The 13,018-nt window shown below is 39.6% G+C and overlaps 1 protein-coding gene across 1 annotated transcript; it reads left to right on the forward strand.

Moving 5' to 3' along the window:
• The first annotated feature begins 8,022 nt into the window (after positions 1-8,022).
• LOC110615099 (neutral ceramidase 2) lies at positions 8,023-12,698 on the forward strand. The gene is made up of 9 exons (XM_021756806.2): positions 8,023-9,379; positions 9,862-10,070; positions 10,181-10,483; positions 10,590-10,845; positions 10,940-11,198; positions 11,373-11,498; positions 11,596-11,659; positions 11,759-11,928; positions 12,045-12,698. The coding sequence occupies exons 1-9, from the start codon at positions 9,057-9,059 to the stop codon at positions 12,597-12,599; spliced, it is 2,265 nt and encodes a 754-aa protein (XP_021612498.1). The 5' UTR covers positions 8,023-9,056; the 3' UTR covers positions 12,600-12,698.
• Positions 12,699-13,018: the final 320 nt, after the last annotated feature.

Raw genomic sequence — 13,018 nt, forward strand, 5'->3', positions numbered from 1 at the left:
CTCACGTTCGGCCGCCGAACATGGGATAGTTTAGGGGGGCAAGTTAGGCTTCCGGAAGTGGCTCAGGTTCGGTCGCCGAACTTACATGAGTTTTGGAGGCACTTTAGGCTTCCGAAGGTGGTCTGGCCAGCCCCTATAAAAGGGCTCCATGGCCGAAACGGGCGAGCTTTCTCCCCTATTTTCGGCCAACGGTGAGTCCATGCTCTCCCATGGTTGATTTTGGTGATTTTCCTCAAACATTTTAAGTTTTAACGAGTTCTAACTTGGTTTTGAAGAGTTTTGGAGCTAAGATCAAGTTTTGGAGCTTGGAGACCCAAGGAGCTGGATTTCTCCCATCTCCAAGTTTAGATCGCCTCCCCTCTCGATCTCCAAGAGGTAAGAGTATATCCTTAGCTCATTTCATATTTTAAACAAGTTTTATGAAAGTTTTTGGGGTAGAAATGCATGTTTAAGTTAGTTGAATGTTGTTAGGGTAAATGTTGAGTTTTTGAGTAATGTTTGTTGTTTGAGTTGCTTTATGTGTTTGTGTTGGGGTTTAGGATAGTTTGAGACCCCTAAATGCTTATTTGCTTTATTTGCTTGTGTATACATGTTGTAGAATAGGTAAATACATGTTTGAATGGTTTGGGAGGCAAATGTGCATAGAATGGTTGAGTTCTACCACTTAGGGAGAACTCAGGTTCGGTAGCCGAAGGGACTTTCGGCCGCCGAACCTGCCTGTGGAGGCAAGCCTTTGGCTGCCGAACCCTGCCCCTGAAAGTGGACTTTCGACTCTGGAAGGGAGTTTCAGCTGCCGAAGGTGCCGCCGAACATGCATGAGTTTCGTCTCTGGAAGGAACTTTCGGCCGCCGAAGGTGCCGCAGAAAGTGGCTGACTTTCGGCTCTGGAGGGACTTTCGGCCGCCAAACCTGCCGCCGAAAGTGCTCTGTTCAGCCTTCCTTTGCATGATTTCTATGATTTTTTAAGGTGTTTTAGGGGGTTTTTGGGGAGTAGTTTAGAGTCATGTTCATGTTTGTTTGGTCCCTCATTTGAGTCCACCTGTGTAGGTTCGGACCCGAGGACGCCAGCAGTGAGATAGCTGCTTCCGAGTCTTTTCAGAGCTAGCCTGAGGTGAGTAGAATGAATCTTTATGTTTCAAAGATAAATTAATTTTGAGCATATTCATGCATCATAAATGCTATGTGATATGTATTAGGTTGTTCGCATTAGAATCCATGAATATGTTGCATTGCATATCCTGATGTTGATGTGGATGGGTATTGGATGATCATTTAGTCCTCAATATGATATGACATGATATGGTATAGTATAGTGTGGAAGTCCAGGTGTGGCCTGCACTACGCCCCTGGCACAATGTAAGAGAAAGTCCGGGTGTGGCCTGCACTACGCCCCTGGCATGATTGGGTTATGTAGAGGACTATTGGTGACAAGTCCATCCTTAATGTGATTTGTTTGTGATATGATGCATTTCATGAGAGCATGAACTTTAAATACAATGTTTTATTATTCTGCTCACTGGGCTCTAGTAGCTCACCCCATTCCCTTAATCCCCCAGGTTTGCAGGTACGGGATAGATCAGGAAGACAACAAGAGTAAAGTTATGTTTTATGTAATAGCTAGTGGTGGACATGAGAATGATGTAATGTAAAGTATAATACGGTAATGTAATGTAATGATATTTATGGAAGTTTAGAGTTGTGCTTGACCCTAGTATATTGATTAATCCCTTTGTACATGGTCTATAGAGTGTTTTATCACTGTTTATGTAAACCAAGCTTAATGTATGCTATGTTACACCATTGGAGCATTTGATGAGGACTCCAGTGTGGGGTTTGATGTTTATACTTATAAGTTGTGCATGCACAGATTGAGCTTGGTGAATGAAAGAAAAGTTTAAAATTTTTATGTAAATGATTGATCATGTATGGGATTTAACATGTATACAGGATGTATGTCAGGCTTGCTACGGGTCCCAGCGGCCTTATGCCGATCTGGATCCTAGCGCCGGTAGCGGTCCGGTTTCCAAGTCGTTACAAAAAAAAGAAAGGTAGAAGAAGAGATGTGAATTTCGTAGGTGTCTCCCAAGGGGAGCTTAAAGGTTGTGTAGAGGCTCCTTATGTGTCTTTTTATAGTTGAAAGTGCTGCCCTAAGTCATACTTGCTTCCTAATTAGTGAAGAGGCTGCCCAAAGTGCTGAAATGGAAAGAATCGCGTTGCAAATTCTCCAGAAGAAAGGAGGCGCACGGATCAGGCTTCAGAAGAGGAAGGATGCGCGCGGATTGCAGAAGAGGAAGTGGAGCGCAGTCATTGAATGCAGAAGGGAAAGAAATCTGTCCAGTCTTTCCTTTTTAGGTGGAGTCTTCGTTTGAATTTTGAATGCTGAATGAAGAAGAGGCAAGTGCATCTTCATGAAATCTTGCTACCTAAAAAGGAAAATATGACTGCTGCAGTGTGTGCACATCTTTGAATAAGGAAAGAAAGATCTGCGATTTGAATTTCAAATAATCTTCTGATTGAGCTTTCCTTATTTTCTTTTGCTTCTGCACTTCCCTTATTTGAGGACTTCCATTTTCTGAAAACTTTCCTTATTTGACACTTTCCATAATTGGCTTCACCTTCTGCAATTTGAATTTCAAAGAATCTATTGATTGCGCTTTCCTTTTCTGGCACTTCCTTATCAGAAAACTTTCCTTATTTAGCACTTTCCATATTTGAAAAATTTCCTTTTTTGACACTTTCCATATTTGGTACTTTTTGGCAGTTTTAAGAGCATTTTCTCCAGATTGTCTCTTTACACCTAATATCTGCAAAACATGATTAAAACCACAAATTAAGTAGAAAAGATGCAAATAAACATCAAGAACATATGGATAATATGGACTAAAATATGCTCTATCAATAGTTCCGTAGATGATGTAAGTAGTATTAGCAATGTAATTACTAACGTTAGTCCTCTAAGGATAATCTTTTCTCCTGTAATCATAGATGATTGAATCAAATAGTAACTTGTTTCTTTTCATATCAGTGTTATGTTTTTGTCTTTCCGCTCTCAATGCTTGACTGTGCGCTGAGCTTTAGTGGCTGAGGTCTTGTCTTTATTTACCCTTATACTTAGGCTATTCCTTGCTTTTTTTTTTCTGTGATGTTGATTTTATTGAGCTTGCTTACTTCGTTTCTTTCTTTCTGACTTGACTTAACTTTAAACATGAGAGTTTTTTTAGCTATATGTTTACTCAGCAGATCTCAGCGAGCTCAACTGTGTTGGGTTGATTGACCAGTTTGGCTTTTGTTGGGCTTTCTCCCATTAAGTCGATTCGGAGTATGAATTCGGTGGCTAGTTAAACTTCTGCCTCGCGAGTTTTCCATTTCACAGTTTTATCAATATCGCGAGCTCGGACGTATACAGAGGTGTCTCATTGGTTTTAGGCACTTTATTCTTTCTAATCATAACCTTATAACTATCGAAGTAGGTTGGACCGCGTGCCCCATTGAGAAAGTGAGCTCAGACTTTTGGTATTTTTTCTACTTTGCTGATCCTATTTAGTTTTCGTGTGTTAGGCCTGGGTTTGGTCTGGGGGCTCATCTCTCTTGACTTTATTTATCTTCTTTGAGTGCTCTTCGTTTGTGAGTAGCCTTGTGCAGCTTAGCTCGGGACTCAGCCTTCTTAGGCCTTCTTGGTCCCTTTTTAGTTTCTTAGACTTGTTCAGGGTTTGGGCTTCTTTTGGCCTTTCCATCGTTTTGTCCTCTCAGTCGGTTCTTGAGGTGCTGAGTCATTTTTTGAGCTCAGTCACCTACCTCACTAAGGTCTTGAATAAGATTCAGGCTCGTTGGCCTTACTGTCACTTCGTCATCCTAGTCGGTTTTATAGTGTCCGGGTCATTTTGTGAGCCCGGTCACCTACCTCACTGAGGTCTTGAACAAGATTCAGGCTCGTTAGCCTTACTGTCGCTTCGTCATCTCAGCCAGTTTTGTGGTGCCGAGGTCATTTTGTGAGCCCGGTCACCTACCTCACTGAGGTCTTGAACAAGATTCAGCCTCGTTGGCCTTACTGTCGCTTCATCATCCCAGCTAGTTTTGTGGTGCCGGGGTCATTTTGTGAGCCCGGTCACCTACCTCACTGAGGTCTTGAATAAGATTCAAGCTCGTTGGCCTTACTGTCGCTTCATCATCCCAGCCGGTTTTGTGGTACCGGGGTCATTTTATGAGCCCTCTCACCTACCTCACTGAGGTTTTGAACAAGATTCAGCCTCATTGGCCTTACTGTCGCTTCGTCATCCTAGCCGGTTTTGTGGTGCTGGGGTCATTTTGTGAGTCCGGTCACCTACCTCACTGAGGTCTTGAACAAGATTCAGGCTCGTTGGCCATACTATCGCTTTGTCATCCCAGCCGGTTTTGTGGTGCCGGGGTCATTTTGTGAGCCCGGTCATCTACCTCACTGAGGTCTTCTTTTTCTCTTTTTAATGCCTGTTCTATTTTCTTTTAATGAGAAATAAGGTAAGCAATGATAAAAATGACATGGTCTGATTCGAATTGCATTTGTCTATTTCATTCACATTGTTTCAGAGTACAAGTGTTCGTATTGACTTTTTCTATATTTCAGGGAAAGTACCTCTTCAAGTGCTGAATGTTCCACGCGTGAGGCTCTGGATTTCCTTGCATATCTTCAATTCGATATACGCCTGGTTTGATTACTTTGATTATTCTTAAAGGACTCTCCCAGATTGGTGCTAGCTTTCCCATTGCAGCTCTCTTCCCAATGGCCTCCAACTTTCTTAATGCTAGGTCCCCTACCTTCAAGCTCCTCTCTCTGACTCTTTGGTTGTAGTAGTGAGCCGCCCTCTGTTGATAGGCGGCGGTGCGAAGTTGGGCTTCTTCTCTGATTTCCTCTAGGGCATCCAAGTTGCTCCTCTACTTATCGTCATTGGTGTCTTCGCTATTAAACTGTACTCGGTGGGAGGGGACTTGTAGCTCGATGGGAACTACGGCTTCAGTGCCGAATGCTAATGCAAAAGGTGTTTCCTTTGTTGGTGTCCAGAGAGTGGTCCGGAATGCCCACAAGATGCTATTAAGTTCGTCTGCTCAATTCTTGCTTGCTCCATCCAGTCGCTTCTTCAGCCCCTAGAGGATTGCCCGGTTTGTGACCTCTGTCTTTTGAGGGTGGGCCACTGAGGAGAATTTGTGCCATATGCCCATGTTTTTCGTGAATTCCTTGAAAGTCTTGCAGTCGAATTGCTTGCCATTGTCTGATATGAGAACTCGCGGTATGCCGAACCTGCATATAATGTTGCCCTAAACAAAGTCTATTATTTTTCTTGCGGTGATGGTGGGGACTGCTTCAATCTCTGGCCATTTAGAAAAGTATTCCACTGCTATTATTACAAATTTCTTCTGGTCCATGGGCTTGGGGAATGGTCCCAGGATATCAATACCCCATTGTGAGAACGGCCATAAGCTGGATATGCTGGATTGGGGGTTGTTGGAATGTTGATTGCATTGGCAAATCTTTGGCACACGTCACATCTTCTGACAAGTTCTTCTGTCTCCTTACTACTTTGCTGAGAGATTGGTTGGTTGAAAGTTGGCTGGGGTTCATTGGCTTGAATCCCTTCGGCTACGGGTGATATGTTTAATGGGGTATTGAGACCCCTTTGCTGCATTATTTGCCCTAGCCATTGGGCAGTGTTTTGCAGCTGGAGGGTAATGGTTTGAAGGTCTTGGTTGGATATGGCGGCTATAGGAGTATTCCCCACCGAGCTCAGCGAGGGATTGAATAGTATTGGTGGTTGATTTGTAGGACTAGTGAAAGAGAACTGCTGCCCTTCTTGAGCAGAGTTCAGGTTATTCGGGGCGTTGGTAGTGTGGTTTTCGTCATGGTTAGCCATTGTGGATCTCAGTGGGTGTATTGAGAGTGGGACTCCTACGACGGAAAGATCTCCTTCGTCCCCACAGACGACGCCAATTGATATTCTGAGATCCAGGAAATATGATTTCTTCTATGTGTGTGTCAGCCTCCCCTTGAGTGGAGTCCTTCCCCCCTTTTATTCTCTCCTTCTTGCTTGCCAGTGGAGCCTAACGGCCTCTCAGCTACAATGACGTCTGTCTCTGTCAAATGGACCCATATCATCAGTTGTCATACCTGTGTCAGGCGGCCATTTAATTCTTTCCAGTACGCATGCGAATAGGGCTGCGAAAGGACGGGATTGGCTCATTTCTCCCCATGTCTCCTTCTTGGGCCGGCCTCCTCTTTATTGGGCTTGGGCTTACTGACGATCAAGCCCATTACTCAGGCTGAATTTTGGGTCGCAGCAACATACCAAGCCTGCTTAAGGACATTTCAAACTTAAGGTCTGGTATGCTTTTGGGGGGCCTTGATTCAGCTCATGGGGTGCAAGACCTGACGGTTATCAATCCTCAAAGAGGGATCCACTTTATTTTCACTAAATCACTTAACTTCTTCTGCAACTTTAACTAACTCAAAACACATATCTAATACTATTACTATTCTTATTTATTAAGTCAAACATATTACTCTTTTAAAACCTCAATATACATGTTTGTATTCTGTTAATCTCGAATCTCACATTTATTAATAGTAAATAAAAAAATTTAACTTAATTGATTTATTGCACTATAAATATACATAATAATTTTCCTACATGAAGTAAAATAAAAATTATTCATAGATAATCATTGGATTAATAATAGGATGGTTTCGTGGACATAGAACCATTTGTCAGTAAGCTCACTTATATGACAAGGTTCACAGTTGGAGTCCTTGCTTCTGAACATTATTATGGATGCTCTACTAACGTTTTTGAATTTTCGCTGACAACCGAAAATGTTAAATTTTATAGTTTTTAAAAAAATTATTCCTATTTTTTTATTTATTAATGTTTTAATCAATTTATTTTTTAATAATGAGTAAACAAACATAGCTATTAGTGTGTGGGAATTTTGATTTTTAAGTACAATAAATTATACGATATTTAATAAAATTAATAACATGATAATTGTTTTCCCCACCTAATTATGTTGAAAAAACTTGTTAGCAACAATATGAAAAAAAAATGTCAAATTTTCTTGAACTATACAATCAGCAACAAAAATGTTAAAATTTACCTTTTCATGCAAATTTGCCTTTAAATTATTATGTTGAAAGAACAATGGCTTAGCATTCCTTGGGGCATTTTGCCAATCACATGTTGGGGATGTGACCCCAAATGTCCTAGGAGCATTTTGTACCGAGATTGGAAAGTCTGTGACTTCAACCACGAGATCGAGCAATATGCCCTTTAAATTCATTCAAATTGAAAATACTAATTTGAATTGTTCAAATTTAAAAATTCAATTTAATTTTATTTTATTTAATTTAATTCGATTTTAATTTTAAAAAATTCAGATTATTTAATTCAGTTTGATTTATTAAAAAAAATCGATCAAAATTAAATCGACTAAATTTAAATTTGGAATGATATTGTTTTACCCTACTCCTTTTTATTCAATTTGGACAATTAGTCTAGTCTCAGTCATGCCCTATTCCTTCTGTCTTGATATCTCTCTCTTCTCGACTCTTAATCTTATTGTCGACTGTCAAGATCCTTCCTATTACTAATATATTATTTGGTATCGAGAGATTTACTATCCTTCCTAGCATTTTTGTTTGAAACCGATCATCAATGGTTATTTTAGTATTAATTTTAAAATAAATTTAATTGAAATATAAAATATTATAAAAATAAAAAAAATTAAAATTGTGAATGAATCGAACTAAACTGGTTTGAATTGAACTAAAGTAAGTTCGATTTAGTTTGATTTTTCTTTATGATTCAATTCAATTTTTTAAAATTAAATTTTAATTATTTTAATTTTATCAAAACCGAACAGATCGAAGGTTTGCTCAACTCTACTTGCAATGTCTATGCCGCGCCTCTGCGCTGGCCGTGGGCATGGCCGCATGGGTACTAAAACTTTCACTTTGGTGAACTATAATAGGGCCTTATCCTCTTTTTAAATGAGCTTGGATTTAACTGAGAGGCTTGTGGTTTTGTTTTATAGATGCCCGGATGAAATATTGAGCACGAAGATCGTCGGGGAGTGGCAATTTAACAAAGCCGTTGATCTGTTCATGTCTGCTACTGAAGAATTGACTGGGAAGATTGATTATCGACATTTATACGGAAAATTTACGGAACTTTAAGGTAGATTTAGATGGAAAAGGCAAAGCCAAGACTTGTCCTGCAGTTCTTGGCCCAGGATTTGCCAGCCCATAAAATCCACCATTCTCCTAGAGCTAAAACCATCAGTTTACAAAACGCAAAACGCTTCTTTAAGCTTGTGAGCTATTCAGTTCTTTCGTCAAAACCAGCTTCTGATTTGTTAAGTTTACTGTGATCTTGAAGAACATGGCTGAGGAGCACCACAACAAGGCCCATGAGCCTGAGACCCCATTGTTGTTGAGGGGTCAGCTGTGGAATCCAAGGATCGTGGGCTGTTTGATTTCATGGGGAAGAAAGAGGAAGAGAAGCCTCAAGAGGAGGTGATCGTCACAGAATTTGAAGAGAAGGTTCAGGTATCTGAACCAGAGATCGGATAGCAGCTCTGTAAGGAAGGTTCAACGATCGGATAGCAGCTCTAGCTCTGTGAGTTTAAATTTCAATACCAAATATGATCAACTGCTTATTCTATAAAGTTTTGTAAAGAAGGCGAGGGAGAAGAGAAGAAGAAGGAGGAAAAGAGGGGATTGAAGGAGCAGATCAAGGAGAAGATATCGGAAACAATATTGATAGACAAATCATACAGTTGTACCCACACAAATATGTCTGCTAAAGCAGTGGAGCAAACACGTAGCCTGCTGCCGTAAAAACAGCATAATGCTCATTACAATAGACAAAAGCTGGCCTTGACAATTTCCGTAGTCGGAGCATCCCAGGCACAGCTGCCTTGAATCTGACTAAAAAGGAGGATCCCAGTCACTAAATATAAAGAAACGATCAAGCTCTATATATGCAGCATAGTATATCTATGGCTCAGAATACTCAGTAGTTACAGTTGGCGAGTATGATGATGACGACACACCAAGACCCACATTTTCTATTGCTGGTTATTGCTTTAGCAGTTGCTTTTGGCCTTGTAGGATCCACTAATGGCGAGTACTTGATTGGTGTGGGGAGCTATGACATGACTGGTCCTGCAGCTGAGGTTAACTTGATGGGTTACGCTAATTTGGAGCAGAATGCCGCCGGTGTTCATTTCCGGCTAAGGGCTAGGACGTTTATCGTTGCCGAGAGCCCACATGGTGCACGATTTGCTTTTGTCAATCTTGATGCCGGTATGGCTTCCCAGCTTGTCACTATCAGAGTGCTTGAGAGACTTAGATCAAGGTACAATAAGACAAGTACTATACAATAAAAATCCTAAATATTAGGAATCGCAACAGCTAGATTATTTTGGGTTCTAAACTCTGGATAAATATATAAAATTAAATGAATTTAAATATTATTCGAATAATAATAATTAAAAGATAAACCAAATCTTGATAATATTAATTGGGTTTGGGTAAAATTTTTTTTTTTAGCTGATAATCTAGCGGATTACATCCCCAGTTAATACACAAGTACATTAAATTGGGGGTTTTCACTTGATGTTTTACACTTAATTTTTAATATCTCATGAAAATACAATATTTAAAGTTTCACTTAATTTATATATGAAATCTATTTTATTTATTATATTTTAAATTCATAATAAATCGGATTTAAGTTCCATATCTAATAATTTAGATGAATTAAAGACTTACTTAGAATGATTATTAACTAAAACTGCAAGATTTTTTAATTAGTTAACAATTTATTTGGATTTGAAGGTTTGGAAACTTGTACACAGAAGAAAATTTGGCAATTAGTGGCATTCATACTCATGCTGGTCCTGGTGGATACCTACAGTATCTACTGTACCATGTTACTTCTCTAGGCTTCGTCCAGCAATCATTTGATGCCATTGTCAATGCCATTGAGCAAAGTGTTGTTCGGGCTCACCAAAACCTCAAGCCTGGTTCAATCTTCATCAACGCAGGTTATGAACATCAATCTTAAATTTTCTGATAAAACCAAATATTTTTCTCTACAGTGAAAAAACTTATGGCAGCTACTTTGAAAGTTTCAAATTCTTGGTTTGTTTTGCAGGAGAAGTAGAGAATGCGGGAATAAACAGGAGTCCAAGCGCATACCTACTAAACCCAGCTGAGGAAAGAGCACGATACCCATCTAATGTTGATAAAGAAATGACTCTATTGAAGTTTGTAGACAGCGCAACTGGGAAAAGTGTTGGAGCTTTCAGCTGGTACGCTACCCATGGAACCTCCATGAGCAGAGACAATAAGCTCATCAGCGGAGACAACAAGGGTGCAGCTGCTAGATTCTTTGAAGACTGGTTCACTTCTACTACCAAATCCAACTCAACAGTGGCCATCAACTTCTCCACCCCAGGTCAGTTTACAGAGATAAAAGCAAACAATCATCTAAATTTTTTCGCTAATACACTGGAGTGATCAGGACATTGATCATTAACAATACCCTTAATTTATTGAGGTAGATATTGATGAATTGAATAAGAAAGCGCAAAAAATCAAGGCCACGGGAGGACAACCATGTGGTAAAACAACCAGCCAAGGCTTCAAGGTGAGGAAGAACAATGGCTCAGAGTTTGTTGGGGCATTTTGTCAGTCTAATGTTGGGGATGTGACTCCAAATGTGCTAGGAGCATTTTGTACTGACAGTGGAAAGCCCTGCGACTTCAACCACTCTACTTGCCATGGCGATGTCCGCCTCTGCGTGGGCCGGGGGCCTGGGTACTAAAAACTTTCACTTTGATGAACGATAATAGGGCCTTATATTCTATTTAATTGAGCTTAACTAATAGAGGCTTCTGGCTTTGTTTAATAGATACCCAGATGAGATATTGAGCACGAAGATCATCGGGGAGAGGCAATTCAACAAAGCCGTTGATCTGTTCATGTCTGCTACTGAGCAACTAAGTGGGAAGATTGATTATCGACATTTGTACTTAAATTTTACGGATCTTGAGGTAGATTTAGATGGAAAAGGCAAAGCCAGGACTTGTCCTGCAGCTCTTGGCCCAGGATTTGCCGCTGGAACTACAGATGGTCCTGGCATGTTTGGGTTTGAACAAGGTGACACAGAGGTCAGAACATTCTTAATATACTTGCCCATTTAATTCCTCCATTTTCATTATAACCATTAGAATCCTTTAGAGGAATACGGTGGATAATTCTAGCCCATTTCCAGACAAGCCATAGCTCCTGGGTTAATGTAGTTATTTTGTTCACTTGAAAACTGAAGTGTAACGTGGAAACAGATCAACGAGCTGTGGAAAAAAGTGAGGAACCTCTTGAAAGAACCAAGCCAATATCAGGTGGACTGCCAGAAACCAAAGAATGTTTTGCTCTCTACTGGAGAAATGTTTGAACCTTATGCATGGGCGGTAAGATTAATCAGTTTCTCTTTAATTGATCAGCAACGTTTGATCGCGTCAACTGGCTTTTTAACATATTTGTTTCCCATGATTAATGCTAATGCAGCCAGCAATTCTTCCAATTCAAATACTGAGGCTGGGAAAATTGATCCTACTTTCTGTACCAGGAGGTTCGTTCTCTTTCATGTTTATATTATGGATTATGATGTAAGCTAAAAACAAGTGCTGCAAACAAGTTATTCAAGGCTTTTGACATTATATATTTGCAGAGTTCACAACAATGGCAGGCCGACGACTCAGGGAAGCAGTTAAGGAGACGTTAATTAGTAATGGAGGAGGAGATTTCGATAATGAGACTCATATTGTAATAGCTGGCCTCACGAACACATACTCGCAATATATTGCAACTATTGAAGAATATGGACAACAAAGATATGAGGTATGCACTGAAGCAACTTCATTTATGTCTTACATTAGGAAACTAGACCTCTAATACTTGTTTGAAAAGAGAAATTAACTTGCCATTTAATCCTGAATACACAATGAAACTTGCAGGGAGCTTCAACGCTCTATGGTCCTCATACACTGTCAGCGTATATTCAGGAATTCAACAGACTAGCAGAAGCATTAGCAAAGGGAGAAAAGCTTCCAAAAAGAGACTTGTCACCACCAGATCTTTCCTCTAAACAACTCAGACTCTTACATGCTCCTTGGATCGACTCACCTCCTAAGGGCATAAATTTTGGTGATATAAAACAAGATGTGACTCAACCAAAAGGTGGCTCATTCAAGAAGGGAGAAAGACCCAGTGCCACATTTTGGAGTGGCAACCCAAGGTTTGATCTCTTAACAGAAGGCACATTTGCAGTGGTAGAGATGCTTCAAGGTGAGAGGTGGGTTCGAGTTTATGATGATGATGATTTCAGCTTGTTTTTCAAGTGGAAATTGGATAACACAACCTTTTCTAGCTTAGCAATAATTGAGTGGGAGGTGCCAAAGGAAGCTAGCTCTGGAGTTTATAGGCTGAGGCACTTTGGGTCATTTAAGCAAACTGATGGCTCCCCTGTCAAATATTTTACTGGTGCATCTAGTGCATTTACGGTGTCTTAGAGACGATAAGCATCTGTTACTTCTTTTAATTGAAATAATACAAAGCTTCCTGATTCTAATAACTTGTGGTTTCATAAATGGAAGAATGGAGACTTTATTTATTTGCACAAGAAGTCAAGCACATGTGAAATACCTCAAGCATGTGAAATAATAGGGTTTTTGTATTTTTGGCTAAAAAAAAATATTTATCAATTTAGTTTGATGAAAAATTTATTTGCTAAATAGAGGTTTGACCGTCTACGGCTGTCAGAAAAATTTAAAAAATAATTAAAAAAAATATATATATATATATCATAATTTATATCAGCCGACATTTAAAAAAAATATTTACTAAGTAAATTCTGTAAATGGAGTAAGATAAAGAATTACTTATTTTTTTATATTATAATAATATATTTATTTTATAATATTATTTATAG

This window comes from Manihot esculenta, chromosome 5, assembly GCF_001659605.2.
Source record: "Manihot esculenta cultivar AM560-2 chromosome 5, M.esculenta_v8, whole genome shotgun sequence".
In the NCBI taxonomy this organism is placed as follows: Eukaryota; Viridiplantae; Streptophyta; class Magnoliopsida; order Malpighiales; family Euphorbiaceae; genus Manihot; species Manihot esculenta.

What these genes read in the sequence shown, in the direction of transcription:
- LOC110615099 (XM_021756806.2), top strand. Translation starts at nt 9,057, where the DNA reads ATGATGATGACGACACACCAAGACCCACATTTTCTATTGCTGGTTATT. An exon ending in CATCAACTTCTCCACCCCAG is followed by an intron (nt 10,484 to 10,589) that starts GTCAGTTTACAG and finishes TTATTGAGGTAG; the next exon opens with ATATTGATGAATTGAATAAG. An exon ending in TTGAACCTTATGCATGGGCG is followed by an intron (nt 11,499 to 11,595) that starts GTAAGATTAATC and finishes ATGCTAATGCAG; the next exon opens with CCAGCAATTCTTCCAATTCA.